The 18,126-nt window shown below is 42.2% G+C and overlaps 2 protein-coding genes across 9 annotated transcripts; one reads left to right on the top strand and one right to left on the bottom strand.

Annotated features, from left to right (window-relative positions):
- Positions 1–3,137: 3,137 nt before the first annotated feature.
- Positions 3,138–7,497, top strand: zgc:113184 (uncharacterized). Of its 3 annotated transcripts, none has more exons than XM_035905149.2 (5): positions 3,138–3,229; positions 4,043–4,145; positions 5,176–5,310; positions 5,520–5,761; positions 5,850–7,497. In XM_035905149.2, the coding sequence occupies exons 3-5, from the start codon at positions 5,199–5,201 to the stop codon at positions 6,024–6,026; spliced, it is 531 nt and encodes a 176-aa protein (XP_035761042.1). In that variant the 5' UTR covers positions 3,138–3,229; positions 4,043–4,145; positions 5,176–5,198; the 3' UTR covers positions 6,027–7,497. The 3 variants fall into 3 exon arrangements, with proteins under 3 accessions (XP_035761042.1, XP_006784423.2, XP_006784424.2); XM_006784360.2 differs by having other exon boundaries at positions 5,394–5,761; XM_006784361.3 differs by lacking the exon at positions 4,043–4,145 and having other exon boundaries at positions 3,179–3,229; positions 5,394–5,761.
- A 2,039-nt stretch (positions 7,498–9,536) lies between these two features.
- nab2 (NGFI-A binding protein 2 (EGR1 binding protein 2)) lies at positions 9,537–17,702 on the bottom strand. Of its 6 annotated transcripts, none has more exons than XM_035904906.2 (8): positions 17,644–17,702; positions 16,386–16,490; positions 15,198–16,157; positions 14,920–15,053; positions 14,122–14,173; positions 13,925–14,039; positions 13,572–13,769; positions 9,537–11,125 (listed from the first exon to the last, which is right to left on the bottom strand). In XM_035904906.2, exons 3-8 carry the CDS (start codon positions 16,107–16,109, stop codon positions 11,028–11,030), a joined length of 1,509 nt encoding a protein of 502 aa, XP_035760799.2. In that variant the 5' UTR covers positions 16,110–16,157; positions 16,386–16,490; positions 17,644–17,702; the 3' UTR covers positions 9,537–11,027. The 6 variants fall into 6 exon arrangements, with proteins under 6 accessions (XP_035760799.2, XP_035760800.2, XP_035760796.2 ...); XM_035904907.2 differs by having other exon boundaries at positions 15,198–16,120; XM_035904903.2 differs by lacking the exon at positions 17,644–17,702 and adding an exon at positions 16,691–17,637.
- Positions 17,703–18,126: the final 424 nt, after the last annotated feature.

Below are 18,126 nucleotides of genomic sequence, written 5' to 3'. Positions count from 1 at the left end.
TGTGTGCTTCCTTCAGCGTTCTTCCTTTTATTCTATACCTGTTCATGTACACACGCCTACACACAGGTGCACGCGTCACTCGCCACATTTCTGCACATTTTCTAAAGAGTCTCAGAACAGAGCAGAATCTCTTAGTCTTACCTCCGATAATGACAAAAATAAACACTCCAAGCGAAGATATACATACATGTATATTGTGAAACAGTATCAGGTTGTGTGTGGGTGTGCTGCTGAGTGTGGAAAAGCCTCTCTGGGTGTATTTTTAGCAGACCATTGTTGAGCCCATAGAGACCTCTGTAATTGGATCTGGTCTCCCTCACTAAGCGTGTCCGGTGATAGATGAGGTGGCAGACGTCATTGCTCATGCCATATCTGTGATAACTGTATGCTCCACATCACCGCTCTAAAGCTCTTAGTCGCGGCCGGATTAAAATCGTAACTGATTGGTGAGCCGGCTGAATTATCATTCTGAAGCGTGTGAAAAGAAGAGACGGTGGAAACCTTCTTCCTCTGTGTATTTGTTGCTGTGTCCTTGGGTATTAACTTTGCTGGGTGGCAACTTAATAAAGGTGAAAGACTGATGAGATCCTCGATGGACTTGATATAATAAACTGAAACGAATGTGCTCAATTTTTTTTTTTTACTATAAAGGAAGCTGAAAGCAACACAGAATCATCTTGGTAAAGGTTTAAATGGCCTTTCTGCCTAATCATGAAGATTTAGTTTGAATTATTGTTAAATAAAAGAGTTTAAAGGGTAGATGTCTTTCTTTTATGATGGTTGCTGATGATTTGCAATGAGATTTAAGAAAAACTGACTCCATCAGCACCAGCAGAAGCTCTTCAGTTACTGCACTGCAGTGCCAAAAAAGGGACTGTGATAAAAAACAGGCTGTTAAAAAAATGTTGTTCTTTCTCACAAAAAGAAGCTTTATGAGAATACGTCAGACTTACTGTACTCCCAGGTTGGAGACAAATCAATGAATTTAAGCACATTACTACTACATTTAAAATAGAGCTATTTTAAATACTTATACACTTGAATAAATGACGAATAAGATGTGAATGTTGTGGAGAAACACATTTAGCGAACTGGTATAAAAAAGAAAAAGTGTGTGCCTTTGTGTGTGTATGCGTGTCTATGTTGGAAACTTCTCTCTGCTCAGCCGGAGAATATGAGAATGTTACAATTATAAAACAAGATTGACAGGATGGATAGTGTTGCACTGGCAGATGACAGTTCCTGGCTGCCTGCCTGGAAGTTATTCACAGCAAGACCCCCCCCCCCCCCCCCCCCCCCCCCCGACCCCACACACACACACACACACGCACACACGCACACATGCACACACGCACACATACACACATACACACTTCAGAGAGTCCCAACTTGTAAATCAAGTAGTTGTGAAGAAGGAGGAGGTGGTAGAAAAGGAAAGGGTGTGGCGTGTGTGTGTCAAGGTCAGAACAAACACAGTGCAAACCTGAAAACACACACACTCACACAGACAGTTGGGTATACCTGACCAGCATTTAACAACTGCATCAATCAACATTTGGCTGTCTGATGGAAAAGCAGTGCCTAACTGTTAGTCTGTTTTAAAATTATTGATTTATTGGACTGTTTTGCATGCTTCAGAAGTGATGAAGTATCTCATGTGTCCTCAGAAATGCGAAAAGCTGTCAAACATAAATAACATATAGCCCTTCATACAGTGTAAAGATGGAGCATGGACATTCTTCACATTTGCACAGTGTGCTTCTCACTGCCCAGCATGTGTGTCATATTTTTATTTATTTCTTTTTTTTGGCCTGAAAACTGCTGCTGGAGTAATTTTCTTTCCTGGATCATTTATTTTTATGCAAACAACAAATTTCCATGACTGGTTAGCGTTCCAGTGAGTACGACGAGCTCTTTTACCATTTTAGTCGTGCAGTGATCGATAGCCATGCATCACTTTTTAACCATCTCAGACACTACACCCAGACTGGAAATGGGGAAAAATAACAGCCTGTATCCAAAAGCATTTCCTTTTTGAAGTGAAATATGAAATCAAGATTTTTGTGGAGAAAGTTAGGGCATCTAAAGTGGCCTTAGATGACACACAGCAAACACTAGATAAGCTGGGCAAATGCAAAATAAAAGCTAAAAAAGGGCAACAAAATCTTCCTGGAGCCGAAGTGACATGACAAAGACATGATTCTCATAGCGATGCGAGCCCCTTGGCCCTCACGCAGGGTTACATAAGAAGTCTGAAGTCTGAGTTAGTTGGCACCTCTCTAAGATCACAAGGTGCTGACCGTAAAGTCGGCTGTCAGGAGCTGACTCTAAGGGCGAGCTCTTGCCACTCCTCATAACTGGATGGGCAGTAAGGAAGGTAGTTTGCTTCCAGGACTCTGCTGTCTTAATGTGGATCTATTTTTAAATTGATATCAGCCACATTCAACAGATGGCTGAACATCTCAAATGCCAAACACACACGTTCTGAATAGACCTGGAGAAACAGAGACATGACAAAGCTATTACAGAGCTCTCAGCATAATGCTGGGCTGAAATGATGCAGCTTTTATCAGCTGGACAATTTAAAAAAAAAAAAAGTGTATTATTGGCTGAAAAGACTGAAAAAAAAACCCTATGCCTTTGGGGTTATATCAGGAAGGGCATCAAAAATGACCTAAATCAAATATGCAGAGCTACCGGCTGTGGTGACCTCTTGTGAATAAGGAAGCAGCTGAAAGCTTTATTGTTGTTCAGATTGACATTTGTGTTAGGTGAGTTACAACAACGGCTTGCACAAGAATGAACAATATCCAGGAGGAGATGGTGTAATGACCTTGTTGACCCCCTGGACTTAATCTAGTATCAACATCAAGTCAAAATGATAGTTTGCTATTACTTAACTGTCGACGAGTAATAATTAAAATTTTCCCCGATGGTTCATGGTTTCGTGTTGTGCAAACTTGTACAGTAATTTTGAAACAGTATTTCAAAATAAAAGCCGTTCAGAGCGTTTCCATGTCTTTTATTTTGAAGGCAATCTGGTTGGACGCGTCAGGTTGTAGTGGAAGGTTTACGGGCGATTTGCGCAGGTGAGTGCAGTGACGTCATTGCGCAGAGAGAGAGAGAGAGAGAGAGAGCGAGAGAGAAATGCGGATCTTGCCTACTTCTCCTTACATCAGCATTTGTGTGTGAACTTCCTGTCTGGAATGGCCGATCGCTTTATGTGCAAGTAAGGTTCAATTTCAAATGTAATTCATAAACTATCGTTACGTGATTTGCGATTATCGGGGGTTAAAGCGGAATTTGATTTAGACTTGCATGTGTTTAGTTTAGCAGCTGAGATGGGTGGAATGATTTCTGTTTGAAGGAGATGCAGAGACAGAAAAGGACACGTTTTGTTGCTGATTTTTGGAACTTTGTGATTTCTGCTTCACCTGGTCTGTTGGTAAACTTTCTACATGGCACCTGGCACACACACAGTGTTCTTCTTTTGGAAGAGGAACTGCACCAACACTTTGTTCGGTTCTCTTTCATACCTGAAAAACTGACTTCTCGGGGAGCTATTGGAAAATGTAAAAAAGAAAACCCTTTTGTTTTGTTTTCTCAGTTTTGTTCCAGGCCGGTTATGTTGTCAGTGCTCAAGAAGGAATTGATCAGACAAGTTTTTCCTTTTCAGAGCCAACCAAACAATCAGCTGATACCAAAGCTGTTCTAGTGCTTCTTTATGCACAAAATGCAGCTTGTCTCTTTCCTCTTTCCTCAGTCTTTATTTAAAACTACTTTACAGCCACTCATGTAACACTGAAATGTTGAAGTTCCTTATATACCCAGGAGGTTTCACTTCCTCCTTTTTTTTTTTAAAACAGTTACTTCCTTATGTTTAGCAGTTCTCAGGCAATCAATATGTTGTTAGACTTGCTGAGCATGATATTCATTAGACTCTTATCATACCTGTGGTGCTGCGTCATCTATGCTTAGTAAATGGGCTTTGAGGCTTGATGTAAGTAGTGAGACAGTGTCTGATTCTTTGAACATGAAACAGGGGGCCTGTATCACATGGAAAACTGCCGAGGAAAATCTGGATGTAGCTTTACATGACAACTCCTGAATTGCTAGAAGAGAGAGTGCAGACAGTCCTAAGAGGGGTAAGCAAACCAATATAATAAGTTGTAAATGCAGTATAACTCTATTAGGAATTATATCACTTTGTACACTTCCAGATATCGAGGTTCAGAAAAGATCAGAATTAAGAAGTTACCTTTACTGTTGTGTCTCTTTCTTCCCTGTATTTTGCATGCTGGGTTTAAAAAAGTGAAACAAGTCAAGACATTACTTCAGTGTTCAGCAAATTAACATAAAAATATATAGCATTGAGTTTCCTCCCAGACCTTTTTTTAACCCCTCAGCCATAAAAGGCTGATAGGGTATTGGTGGCATGGACACCCACGTTTTTGAATACGATAACTTGAGAACAAGTCGACATTTGAACTTGATACTGTAGATGCATCTACAAAAAATTTTGGACAAGTTCAAATCTCAGTGACCTCAACCTCAAGGTCAGAGGTCAAGTTTTCAGAAAATCTCGTGAATGTGAAAACTCAAGAAGGAAGTCACCTAGGATTTTGAAATCGTCTACTAAAAATCTCGGACGAGTTCAAATGTCAGTGACCTCGACCTCAGCTCTGATCTTTTTGTTATCAGGTGAAACCTGACCTGTAACCGGACTAATCTCGTCTGTCACATGCTCTTTTCTTCTTTTTGTTGGAGTGTCATTTTTATCAAACGTTATAACTTCTTTAGAGGTTGACAGGTCAGAGCAAAATTATCTAGTGAATTAGAGCTGCTGCATTTTTTTTCCACATAAGTTTTCAATCCTTCATATTTATGATTCATGTCATTCCCATTAGCCTCAGCTTTATTTTGTCTTGAGTGCTAATTAGCAATCATCCTATCATAACATTGTAAATCACGGTGATCAGCCTACCCCAACTTTATTATCATAGCAGGTTTTCCTGCTTTGCATCAGCCTTAGATTAGAGTACTTTTACTCAAAGCACTGTGATGTGAAACTCACATGTTTATTTCTGTAGTTTGCATCTCTTCTCAACAGCCTATTTAAGATTTGTATACATGTCCGTTACAGCTCAGAGTTAACCCTTCTGTGCTATTCACTAGATGCACTTCCTGGAGCTGGTGAGATGGAGGAAGCTTACAATGAGCTCTACCAGCAGTTTCTTCGCCTGAGGTCACTTTGTCTGAAACAGGCAGCTCTGCTGCAGCAACTCACAACAGCCCTGCAGAAACAGCAAGGTCTGCATATGAAAAAACACTAATGCTCTAAAACAGCTTCTCAGTCGTAATGCTTCAAACCTTAAACAACTATTTTTGTGCAGGTGCATCTATTCCTAATGGAGAATTAAGTAATGTGATGTCCGTTCCTGTTCAGTTTACCCATGAAATCCCTACATATCTCCTTGAGAAACCTCAAACATTAACATCCGTGACACAAATCCCTGCAGCACAGTGTGGCGCTGATTACCATTCAAGAAATACAAAGAGCTTCCCTGATCTCCTTGCTGATGATATGACCAAGCTCTGCGTTGATGTGCCCTCTCAAAGAAAGGAAAGTGTTAAGGCGGAGAACAAATTCCCATTGTTGTTACCACTGGACTCCTTGGCGTGCCATGGAGCCTCTTACAATGAATCCAGAAATTCAAAGCAAAATCATCCTGCTGGAGACAGAACTCTACGCACAATCAGGGTAAAAGACGAGCCACAACTGTAGATATTTACACTGTGACTCTGATTTACTGCGCTCTTCACATACATCTTCTCTGTGGTTCTGTTAGATGCCTGTGATGGACTGCTGCACCCTGATTAATGACTTCCAAGGTGGATCTGGTGGGGCGATGTTGTCGGACGTGGCTCTGCAGTCTCACATTTGTGAGTTTTGCCAGGCAGTTTTCCCTGGACACACAACTACAAGAGGAGAGTTCCTACGACATCTGAACACTCACGTCACCTAGATTAAATGAAGTTTCCTCTTGACGTATGACTGACAGTATGTGTTAATATGATAGTCTTTGATGGTGCATGCATAAACCAATCAGTCTGATCCCAGGATTGAAATGGACCTGCAGTTTAGCTTTTTGTCTCTGAATGAACTGTGCAGATGCTGATACAGCTTTTCGGTCTCTTTCGTCTAAAATGAAAGGCAGAAATAGACTTTAGAGCTTAAATGATCACAAAGTTCTGGGAATGGGCATATTAAATACATAACTTCATCTGATTTAAATGAGCAAATTCCCCTTGGTTAAACTCCAGTATGCATGATGTTGGTGGTCCACAGAGTGACTTTTTTAAAAAGCAGCTGTGATGGAAGCTGTCTGAAGATGCCCAAGAACTGACACTGAGGGGGAGATCGGTCAAATTTATATCGGGTTTGCGTTTTGATTTTTATCAGCCTCTTCCTGGAACCTACTATAATAAAACCACCATGACGTCACTCACTCACCCATTCAGTCTGTGGACTGTTGAAGCCTCACTGAGCATTTTGGCTGTCACCATCTGGGATCCCCCAGGTGGGTCTTACTGAAACACTGAGGACACTGCACACCAATGATACCGACTTACACAAACCCCGCTTCATTGTCTGTTTTACTCTAAATGAGACGATAAATTATGAAATGAACATAATGTGAGGCAAGTGTTTACCGAAGTCTTAAATCGAGCGACATGGCAACATTTTCTCAGACTTCTATATAATCTCTATTTATCTGTACGGAGCATTCAGTAGAAGCAGTCTGTGCAGTCCATAGACTTTATCACTCGCTATTAATCATGGGTACATTACACCTAAGCTCTCTGTGTTTCTGACAAGACACTAGTAGCGTCTTTTCTTTAGGCTATGTGGCGTCAAAGTCAATTTAAGGCAGCTGGTCTTCTTGTATGGTGTGATGTTTTAATGCAGCTAGAAAACATAAACTTTTGCCAACTAAAATAATCCACTGGATTTTATTCTAAATAAATCTAAGTGATCAGGGGAATAGGACCCAGAAAAAAGATAGAATAGCCCATTTTCAATTAAGGTTTCTCCCAGTCCTAAAAGCTAACCTTTACCAATATTCATAAATCATGGGTTTACAAATTCATGCCCTTGTTTATCTACTTTTGTTGGTTATTTAATTTGTGCATTGCTGATGAAGGCACGTATGGAAAATTAAACCCTGTGTTGTTCATGATCTCAAGTAATGGCAAGTAACTTTCCACATGGTGTCATCCTCTTCTAATCTAAAGCAAACCTGCTTAGATGGGTGACTAACCAGCTGATGGTTTATTGTCTGCTGGTTATGTGATGCTAATTTTACATACATCCATTCTGGATGGAAATATATTATTTTTTCTTAATTCTTATTCCTAAAAATATGCCTAAAAATATTTTAAACAATCTTTTTAAGCCTGGATGTGTAAATGATATCCATTAATAAAAAATGTACTGATGATTGATATGAAGTTTTCTTGGTTATTCTTTGGAACCACAAACACTTGGAACTTTGTGACGTTGCCAAATAAACATGATATGCAGAAATGGCTCATCAGAACTATTCTACTAATCATCACGTCGCAAAAAATGTGAATGCTGATAATGTGAAGTCTTTTAACTTTTAACAGACAATCTGCAATTATTTTATGCCTTTAATCGGATCAGCTGTCTGTTGCTAAGCCGAGTAACAGAGGAAAAAAGACAGATCTAAGAATAGCCTAAAGATTTAACTCCCTAATTAATGGTGCTGACAGCTGATTGATGATGCAGCTCCCTTCATCTGTTGCCACACTGACTGTCTCTCATAATCACACACTAACTTGGATGTATTTGCTATTTTTTAAAAAGCTAAATGCATTTTTTAACATAAAAAAAAAATCACTATTTACTACTTTAGAAGTGGTCCAAATGGTAGAGGGATTGTAATTCAATAACAAGACTGTAGCTGTGCTTTGAATGTCAGCACTCTAGCATGCTCAGTGTAATCCAAGCCATGTTCATCCTCTGAGTGTGTTACCATGATAATATTTGCTATTTAGCAGTAAACCACAGAGCAGCTGTGGCTGATGGGAATGTCATGAACATAAGTGCTGGATAAACAGATCATTTGATCAGATGGAGGCAATTCATCCTATGAGGAACATGGATGTCTTGAGGTCAAATTTATTACTGTGTAGACATGGATTCACTGGCCACTTCATTAGGTACATCTGATAAACAGCTGGTTAATAGATTTATATAATCATCCAATCATACAGCAGCATTTATGAATGTAGACATGGTCTAAACAACCTGCTGAAGTTCCAGCCGAGCATCAAAATGAACTTTAAATGAGGAATGGTTTTTAGTGCCAGATAGGTTGGCCTGTGCTGATCTGCTGGGATTTCCCTCCATAACCATCTCTACGGTCAACAGAAAATCGTTTGCAAAAGAGAAAATATCCATTGAGCAGCATTTCTCTGGTTGAAATGCCTTGTGGATGTCAGAGAAGAATAGAAAAACTGCTTTGAGCTGACAGGAAGACAACAGTAACTCAAACAACCACTTACTGCCAACCAAAGTATGCAGAAGAGCATCTCTGAGTGTGCAACACATCAAACCTTCGTAGAATAAAGCAGCAGCACACAGGAGCAGGTGCTCTTCCTGCTAGCTAAGAACAGGAAACTGAAGCTACAATTCATACAAAGTCACCAAAAGAAAATGGGAAAAATGTGGCCAGGTCTCCAATTCCGCTGCAGCATTCAGATTAATTTAATAAACAAGTCTACCTGAGTACTGTTGCTAACCATTTCCACACCTTTATGACCACAGTGCACCCATTGTCTGATTTCTGCTTGATAAAGAGCAACATGCCATGTCACAAGGCTCAGATCATCTCAAAATAGTTTCTTGAGAATGGCAATGAATTCCCTGTACTCAAATGACCTCCACTGTGACCAGATGTCAATCTGGTAGAGCACCTTTGGGATGTGGTGGAGCAGGAGCTTCTATTCATGGGTGGGGGGTTTGCAGTAACTGTGCGATGCTCTCATGTCTATTAGCAAGGTGTACCTAATAAACTGACAGGTGAGTATATTTCAGTCTGGATAACCAACTGAATGAGTCCCTGCACCGTAAAGCTCAGTTCAACATACTAAAACTGCAAATACTTTTGATTTTTGTTACAGCAATAAACCTCAAAATAATTGAAAATAGCGAAGCCGATCCCTCCGGGTGGTCTGATTCTTGTGTCTGTGTGGTCTCTGGTGAAAAACAGCCGCGTGGAGGAGCAGTGTTGACATCACTGGCACAGGTGAGTCATGCCGGCATCGAGGCTTGATGCGGAGCGTCAGTGCAGCTAACAAGACGACAGCAGAGGTGTTGCTGGCTGTGTGACGCAGCTCCCGCAGCCTCTTGCTCAAACAAGAGCTGCCAAGAAACAACTGAGTCTTTGTGGAAAACGATGCAACACACTGTAGCCTTAATCAGTAAAATAACATTTATTGAGATCTAACAAAATAAATAATCTGTTTGCAACAATGAACTGAGGAGGTTACTAATGCTGAAGAGACGAGCAGGTGTAATGATGCACAGCGGCCTCCCTCACGGGCATACTCTGAGATTAGAACACAAAATCATAAGACTGTTACACATTTTAACACCCTGTGTGGGGCCCAGAGGTTGATTTCGCTTGTACGAGATGCTGTTGTAAAAGTCAAGCTCCAGTAGATTTCTCCCCGTAAATTCCTGCCTGTGTTTTTATTCTCCTAATGTGAGATTAGCCACCCTCAGAGGTATGTGCCTCAGATCACAGAAGAACTGACATACGGTTCACCTCGCTAATCTATGACTACAAAAAATATCATCCCAAAGACAAACTGCCATAGTGTGTTTCCAGTACACCTACAAGAAAAAATCCAATCCATAAAAAAAATATTAAATCTTACAACTTAGTTTTGAATGTAGGTTTTTCAAAGGCTATACAATGGTGCCTTTAGTGCACGAGATTAAACCGCAGATGACAGAGAGGAGCAGCTGAGCTCAAAGCCGAATTCTTCCCCCCGCTGAAGGAACCTCGAGCGAGACGCTGTAACCAACCCTGAAAGCTGATTTCACAGTCTACACTGCTCCTGTTTCATGCCACGCAGCTTAGAAACAGTGCTCCGTGTACACTTTCACATAATGAAAGAGGACGAAATGTTGCACCATCATCACTTCAACCATGTGTGCAACAGAAAGTTGTGAGCGAGGTGTGTTTTTATTTTTTGTTTGTTTTTTTAAATCTGATGGGATGTAAGCTGATGCAGCAAAAGACAAAAGGCATCTCGTCCTCATAGTTGGGTTTGCCTGCATGCAATCTGGATGAAAACATGTTCCCCCAAAGTCTCTCTTAAAAATATTCTGTCTTTAACACCAGAACATCCGTCTGTTTCCTGAGAGTGAGGAGCTTCAGGGGGGGTTAATCCTACTGCTTTTATGCTCTAACTTGCTGCAAGTGTTATTAAGTACCTCTGCTAAACACAACTACAACGAGTCGCTCAGTGCGGAGGAACTGGAGGATTAGTTTCCAAAGTTGCAGTGCCCCCTGCTGTGGTGAGCCCGTTTTGTCTCAAGCAGGTGGCACATCCAACACACAGCAATAATCACAACAAAGTAATTCAGTTCTTTTTTGAGCATTTTTTTCTTATATCAGCTCAAATCTGTGGGACATTTTGTCCATGTGTTAAAAAATAAAACAACAAAAGGAGTCTCTTCCCTGTGTATTCACTGAATATAAAATCAAAAACATTTTGAACTTCATTCACAACCTCAGGATTCAGAAGTCACTGTAGATTTATAATATCAGTTGCTGGTAATTTCTCACATTTCCTGTACTTGCTTGAAGTCAGTAAGAGTCTTCCTCTCCATCAGATGTCAGTGAAGTAAACGTGGCCTGTTTACAAGTCTCTGATTGGAGCTCAGTGGCAGGCCCACGTTTGAGGTCCCTGATAAGCTCCTGAAGGTTTCATTTCCCTCGGTGGTTGGAGTCATCTTTGGTGACACAAGGGCTACTGCTCCTGCATGTTGCTATCGAGCTCTGCCTCTCCACTTTAATGTCATGGTCTGTGGAGAGATGCAAATTTGAAGAGAGGAAAGTACACCAGTCAGCCCCAACATTAAATAACCTCTGACGGGTGAAGTGAATACCAGTGATCACGTCAATACAATCTGGTGATCTGCTGGAAAACTTCTGTGTCTCAGCATTCATGTAGATGCTACTTTGACAAGCACCGACTGACTAAACAGTGATGCAGACCAAGTGTGACACCCCGAACCCAACACGGTGTAAAAAGGGATCAGGAATTACTATAGGAAAAACTCAGAGGTGCTGGTCTGATAGCCATACTCCACAGATTCCAATCTAACTGAGCATTCATGGGAAAAACACATGATTCATGGGGGAAACCCACTGGATCCAAACAAACAGTCACAGCTCTTGACTCCACATGATACTCCTACAGGTTCACACCGTGACGGATCAGGGATGTTTTCCCAGTTTTAATGCCCTGGCTGATCAGCAAGTACATAAAAAGCACAAAGAGTTAAAAACAACTCCAATCCAAAACAGGTGGTTTTTGGAGGAATAGATCTATTCAGATTGTCTGAATTTTCCTGATTGACGTAAATCAACAGCACATCACTTTAACAAAAGACAGGCAGATGTCACATGGATGAGTATGAGTTAGGACTGCACAGCAATCAAGATTCAACTAGTGATTAAGGGCGTTTAAAAAGCCGTTTGGGGAATTCACCAAGAAGTTCTCCCACATGGAGTGAAGTCATCACGGTTTGTATGACCGAGCAGCTCAATAACAAAATGTCTCCAGTGTTGCACAGAGAGAGATAGACTGAGTTGAATTATTATTTTTTGGCTGGTAATAAAGCAGCGATGAAGTCAGCAAATCAAGTGAGCAAGACAGAAAAGACATGAAAAAATCAAAACAGAAGAGGCCGATGATCACCGTGTTTTTGTAGTGAGCCAACGATGTAAACACACTCGTGAATCTATTTCATTTACTTGCTCCTCGGAGTGTGTGTGCATGTCTGCATAAGACATAAACAGCATTATTTTTAATATGAGAGAGAAAAAAAATCACACCATCGGTAAAACATTGTATCATCATGAGGATTTAAAAATAAATTACATACATGTAATGGAGTATGTAAACCCATATCCTGACTAGATAAGACGACAGCAAAAGATAAGAAAGCAGAAACAAGCGAGTGACGTTGAGGGGAAGTGAGAGAAAGTTCTGATTAATGAGCGAAACACAAGAAGGAAACTTGGACGAGTGAGCGAGCGATAGGGAGAGAGAGAGAAAAACGACAAAGTGAGTGAGATCTGTGCCAGAGATGAAACATATGTCATTTTTTTTTGTTTCCGCAGTCCTTTTGGTAGAGGGAGAAGATGTATAAAAAAGACTGTGCCATTTCCCTGCCCACAGGTTTTTATTTTTGTACACTGTCGCTTGGTGAGTCAATGCAACGCCCCTCCAATTACCTCCCACTCTTTCGCCCCCACGCCCCATCCATCCCGCCCTTCAGCCCACGCACCTAACACACTCTGACGTCAGTAGCTGCTGAGAGTCGGGGGGGATTGGGGGGGGGGGGTCCGATTCTGCCGCCCACAGAGTACTTCCTATCCCCCCTCCCCTCCCCCCCCTCCCCGCCCCCTCATGTCTTTACTGGCTTCCTTCTCCTCCTCGCCTCATCTCTTCAGCTGGCTATCACAGCCCAGAATGACTAACTTGCCCAGATCACTTTTTTTCCCTCCTTCTTTTCTTTCTCTGCGAGAAACTGTGATGCATCAGAAAAAACGCTTCACTAACAGGGTATTAAAGAAGTGCTATAACAGTGTAGCAGCCGCCCCCCCCCCCCCCCCCCCCCAACTCTTTTCCTCTCTATATATCGCTCTCCACCTCCTTCTGTTTCCCCTTCTAACTTCTATCCTCTCTAATTTACAGTCTGCTGAAGTTCAGATGCGCATGGTGGGAGGCACCTCGGAGAGATTGTGACTCACTAGAGTTCAAACTGTAGAGCTTTAAAATATTCATTGTTAGGAGAGGTTAGGGAGTCTCTGTCTGTCATTTTCAATTCAACCCCATCACCACCATCATCTTCTGTTTTTTTTTATTTATTTTATTGTCTGTGTACTCACAAGATCAAGCAGGAGTTTGGCAATTTAGAATGCATTTTATTTATTTTTTAATTTAATGTTTTGGTTTGTACTTAGAGGAACATGTAGATGCCTCTCTCACCTCTCTGTGATGAATATAAATGAGCAAACAGGACAAAAACAAATTAATTGGTGAATGTGCTAACTGGCACCCATACCTTCCTGCTCGCCACATGAGAGTGGATTAATTTTTTAAAAAAAAGGAAAAAAGTAAATAAATGTGTCACTCAAAATGTCAATCTCCTCTTAAACTGGTACAAAACTGGGCAAATATCACAAAATTTCCTTTATTCTCTGTGCAGTTTCAAATACATAATACTTGTAGGTCATTACTTGAATTGTCACCTGTGGCGTGAGCTCCGTCTGAACCTAGGCTGATCTTTCCCACCCGGTCATGTGACACCATGCGAGCCAGTCTCAGCCCTTCGTCCATGAGCGTTTGCTGTATGAGGTGGCGACTCCAGCTGGCGGGGTTGGAGGTGTCAGTGTGAGGACGGGGAGATGGAGACTGGTTGCACTGGGAGCCCATGTCTACCAGAACAGACAGATCTGGGTTTTAATGCTGCCTTTAAAGAGTTTTTATAAAAACAAACACTTTGACAGATCAAAACCCCGCAAAACAAACAGGTTTTATTACTTTACAATTTTTTTTTTGCTAACATCAGTCTGATTCTTCAGTTTTTTACCATGTGATACACTGTCCAGGCTTTCTGCAGATAAGCTGTCGTCATCTGCCCTCTGAGTCAAACTCTCGGATCCCTCCACTCCGAGGAGTGATGACACACTCTCGGGCACGACTCCCTAAGATACATCACACAAGCAACACTGTCAGTTCGGTGCTGATGAACCACTTCAGATGACTGCCAGTGCACCCGACACTCACCTCGAGCCTCGCTCTCTTCTGGGGCAGAAGGCTGCTCTCGTCCGCGTTCGTCCTGCAGTGGGGGGGACACAGTGGCGGCAAATGAGTGTGAAAAGCACATGGTTTCACCCCTCACAGAGGTGAGGATTCTACTCACACAGAAAGCTAATAAATGATCACTGCAAAATCAAGAAAAAGGAATTTTTTCACTGTGAATAAGTAAAAAATTTATTTTTATGTGTAAGTAAAAGGTGTCTATTGTTAGATGAGCAGACTGTGAACTTGGTATCTATTTTTCAATCATCAACAATCGAGTATAATAAATTATGATGCTGAAAAACTGAAATATAATTACAAAACTACTCTTGTTTAGTTATGGTTTGTGTACACTGACTCATTCTGTTTGCCCCGCATGAGAAACATATGTAAATGTTCTGTGCAGGTTAACAAACACACGTAGTATTTGTGTACTCTTGTAACGGCTTAAAAGTTGGCTCATTTAACTAACAGTACAGAGGTCGGAGTTTTATTCCCACTGAGACGTGAACTAGGTTCACTCTGAAAATGAATCCACTGGTTGGTTGATGACTCACATAAATCACCTGTTGAACATGCTAAACACAAACTATAAAATCATTTCATTCAAGTTTTTTCACATGATGCTCCTCAGTCTGAAATAACCATTGTATTCACTGCTGCGAATGATCTGGTCTTTATGGATCTTTCAAGCTACACTCCTGATTCTGTAACAGTTCTTTTTCTTTCTTGGTACACAGCAGGCGTGAGGTGTTTTGCTCTTCTCTGCAGGCATCTTCTTACCTTGCATGCTTTAGCGTGGAGGTGTAGGCACATTTTCTCGCCACCTGCCGAGCCAGAGAAAAGAGCTCCACCCGTCTCAGCAAAAGGGCATTGTCACGCATGCAGAACTGGGCTGCAGCTTCATTGATGATCAGCTGAGAAGGAAAAACACTGAGTGAAGAAGGGATGGACACTGATTGACATTTGATTAAAGCTGCACTCTGGTATGAAGTGCAGCTTTAATCACGTATAAAATGTGTTGCAATGCATTAAAATCTTCTTCAATTTGATGCTTTTACCTCATGATGTGTGAGTTGCTTGCCTTCCCTCCTCTTGGAGTCAAAGCGCCCATAAATAAGACTGTATTTCCGGATCTCCTCTTCCTTGTTCACGTCCTGGGACCCCATTCTGAAGATGTGTCCCACAGTCTTTGCCATCTTCTTATTCATCCTCAGCAAAGTCTTCACCTCTGCAGGATCTGACCTAGGCAGGGTCGTGAGGAGCCTCTCCACAGTCTCCACCACGGCCCTCGCTGTCTCCCCATCCAGCTGTCCTCCGGGCCAGGCAGACGGAGCTGCCGGGATGAAAGATGCAGAGGGGCTCGGAGACGTGGAAGGACCGGGAGGACATGTTGACAGTAGAGGTGGGCTGGATGGCTCCTCTTCTGTTCCAGGTGCAGAACCCAAAGTGCAGTTCCCATCATGCTCTGGGCTGAGCCAGTGTGGATCCATAGGAGAAAGTTTTTCCCTGTAGTGTGTGTCTGGGGGCTGTGGAGAGGCTTGGGAACAGGGGCTTCTTGGACTCCCGCTGTGCATTGGTGTAAGGCACATCCGATCCTCTCTCTCACAGGGGGATCCTGGCTGCCCATTACTCACAGACTTTCTGGGCCCGCCAGCTGATCCACTTGTGCCAGTGCCATCAACTTTAAAGAGCGGGATGCCCCCAAGAGGAACATTAGCAACAGGCTGGCTGAAAAGGGCAGGGTTCGCCGCCCAGTCTCGGAGGGCCTTTTGCAGCCTACGCACATGCAGTGGCTTGGTGGCCATGCCAACTAGTGCCATGATCTCCAGGAACTCCTCCTCCGCTGCCTCGCAGAGCTGCTGGACATCGTCACCACCCTGCTGGATAAAGGTTTCATAGTAGGCCAGCAGGTTGGCCCTCTGGAGAACCCGATACAGCTGCAACTCACCAAGTGTGCGTGGCAGAGACATGGCACACAGCACTGGAAAGTTTAGGCAGGAGAAAGGAAAGACATGAACCTGCAGATGGAGAAATCCTGTACAAGTTAATTATTTAGATAAAGACTTTGGCATCTGGACCACACCTAGTATATACAGAATACAAAATACAAATATAGTCAAATAATAAAAACCGATAAACAGTTAAAAGCAAGTTTAAGCATCCCTTGGGGCAGAATAAGCTCCTATCTACTCATTACATTTTTCATGACTTAATCTTTGAATACACATAAATCGCTTTTTTCTTACCTTCTTTAGGTCAGGTTTACAGATGTGTAAAGAGGAAACCGGCGTAATTTAGCAAGGGTGTCGCTCCAGCCACCGATGTCACGGGTCGGATCTGCCAGAGCAATACTGACAAAAGGAATAAAAACTAAAATCTCCTGATCACAGACAGAACCGCATTCAGACTGCACTAAAGTGAAAACACTCGTTTTTTGGCTCCATTTCAAATAAAGCCATCGACTGGAGGTAATTGTTTACTATCCAGATGTTAAGAGGCGAGCACCCAAAGACGACGCAGTTATTATCCCATTCGTTTCTTACCGTCTTACCTATTGCCGACAGCTTCCTCGGCGCAGATTGGCGTAGTAAATCCCCTTTGCGTATCTTACCTCGTCTGAAATCACTGGCAGAAATCCTCCTCCGGCGCACCGTATTGGTTGCTGGCTGCCTTTTTGCTGTCTGTGTGGGCTGGAGAATGACGGGGGCGGACTGCAGCACGCCATCTGACCGAAAAAGAGCCTTCCTCTCCCGGTAGAGAGGCGGCTTTCAAATTGGAGATGTGGGTGGTGGTGGTGGGGGCTTGAAATTAACCCTCTGCGTCTTCAAGATTAGTCCTTTATGCAGAAGCTTTAGGGGGTTCCCACCGTTTTACTATGTCAGAGACTCCCAAAACAAGCAGCCAGCTATACACTATACAGACCTCTGTAGATAACAATAAACTGACGTGACAGATGTGGATTTTTACTGAAGACCAGTTCTGTTATTTCCCCCCATTTTATGTAGGAGGTGGTAGAGTGGGTGAAGCTCCAGCAGTTTTTAAATGCTAGTATTGTATTTTGTTTTGTTTTGTTTTAAAAAGTAAAGGACCAAGTCACCAAACCGTGGCTTTAAATTCACTAACATTATCTCCAAAGAAGTTCAAAGTCCAACACCAGCATCTCCAATCCTTTTTTTTTTTTGCCACATTTTATGTGATTGTTCTATTGTACAATGATGGCCTGTAAGATATGTATTGTGTGCCTATCCATTTGCAGTTTTAAGTGGCCTTTAGGTACATCTACACCACGCACTTTAGAAATAAGGGATTTATTCATATGTTACAAATAACAACCCAATTACCCTTTTACTGTGAGCATAAGATGGTCTGAAAAAAATTAGCCAGACCGAAGCACCGTGGTCATTAGGCGTGGGCTTCTAACACGCAAATCTTAGTATTAAGGAAAATGTGTTATCCATTTCCCCCCGAATTTAATTAGCAGGCTACTATGAACTACAAACTCACGTAAAAACACCTCGGCGTGGCGTTGGTGGGTTTCTTAGCCCGCATTTCTAAAGTTAGCCGTTTACGGTCAGCTTTCCCCGAAACATTAGATGGCAGCAGAGTCCCGCTGTTGTGTTTTAACCGCGCGCAAACCGCGAAGAGGGAGCTGGAGGCGGAAGAGGAAGTAGAAATAAAGTGGGAAAAGGAGCCGCAGAAGAAGAAGAAGTGGCTTAAAAAAACAAAACAACACCGACACTTGGATGTCTGTTAACAAACAAGGTTATACAGTTATCCGAGAGGTATATATGACATTTCATTTGTTTTAATACAAAACGCAGAATTATTTGCCTTCTTTGTTGCACTGGACGTCCCGGTGTTTAAACACGTCTTGGCGTTAGTAGCCAAACCAACCACACAGGAAGGGGAAACAGGCGTTTATATTTCAGTTAGTCCTGCTAGTAGCTAATAGTTCACTGCTGGCTCGCTAAAAGCATTAACAGTCGC

The sequence above is a fragment of the Neolamprologus brichardi genome, chromosome 5, assembly GCF_056152115.1.
Source record: "Neolamprologus brichardi isolate AB-2024 chromosome 5, ASM5615211v1, whole genome shotgun sequence".
NCBI lineage: Eukaryota > Metazoa > Chordata > Actinopteri > Cichliformes > Cichlidae > Neolamprologus > Neolamprologus brichardi.
The sequence above is the reverse complement of the archived record's forward strand: the minus strand, read 5'-3'. Positions and strand labels throughout refer to the sequence as shown.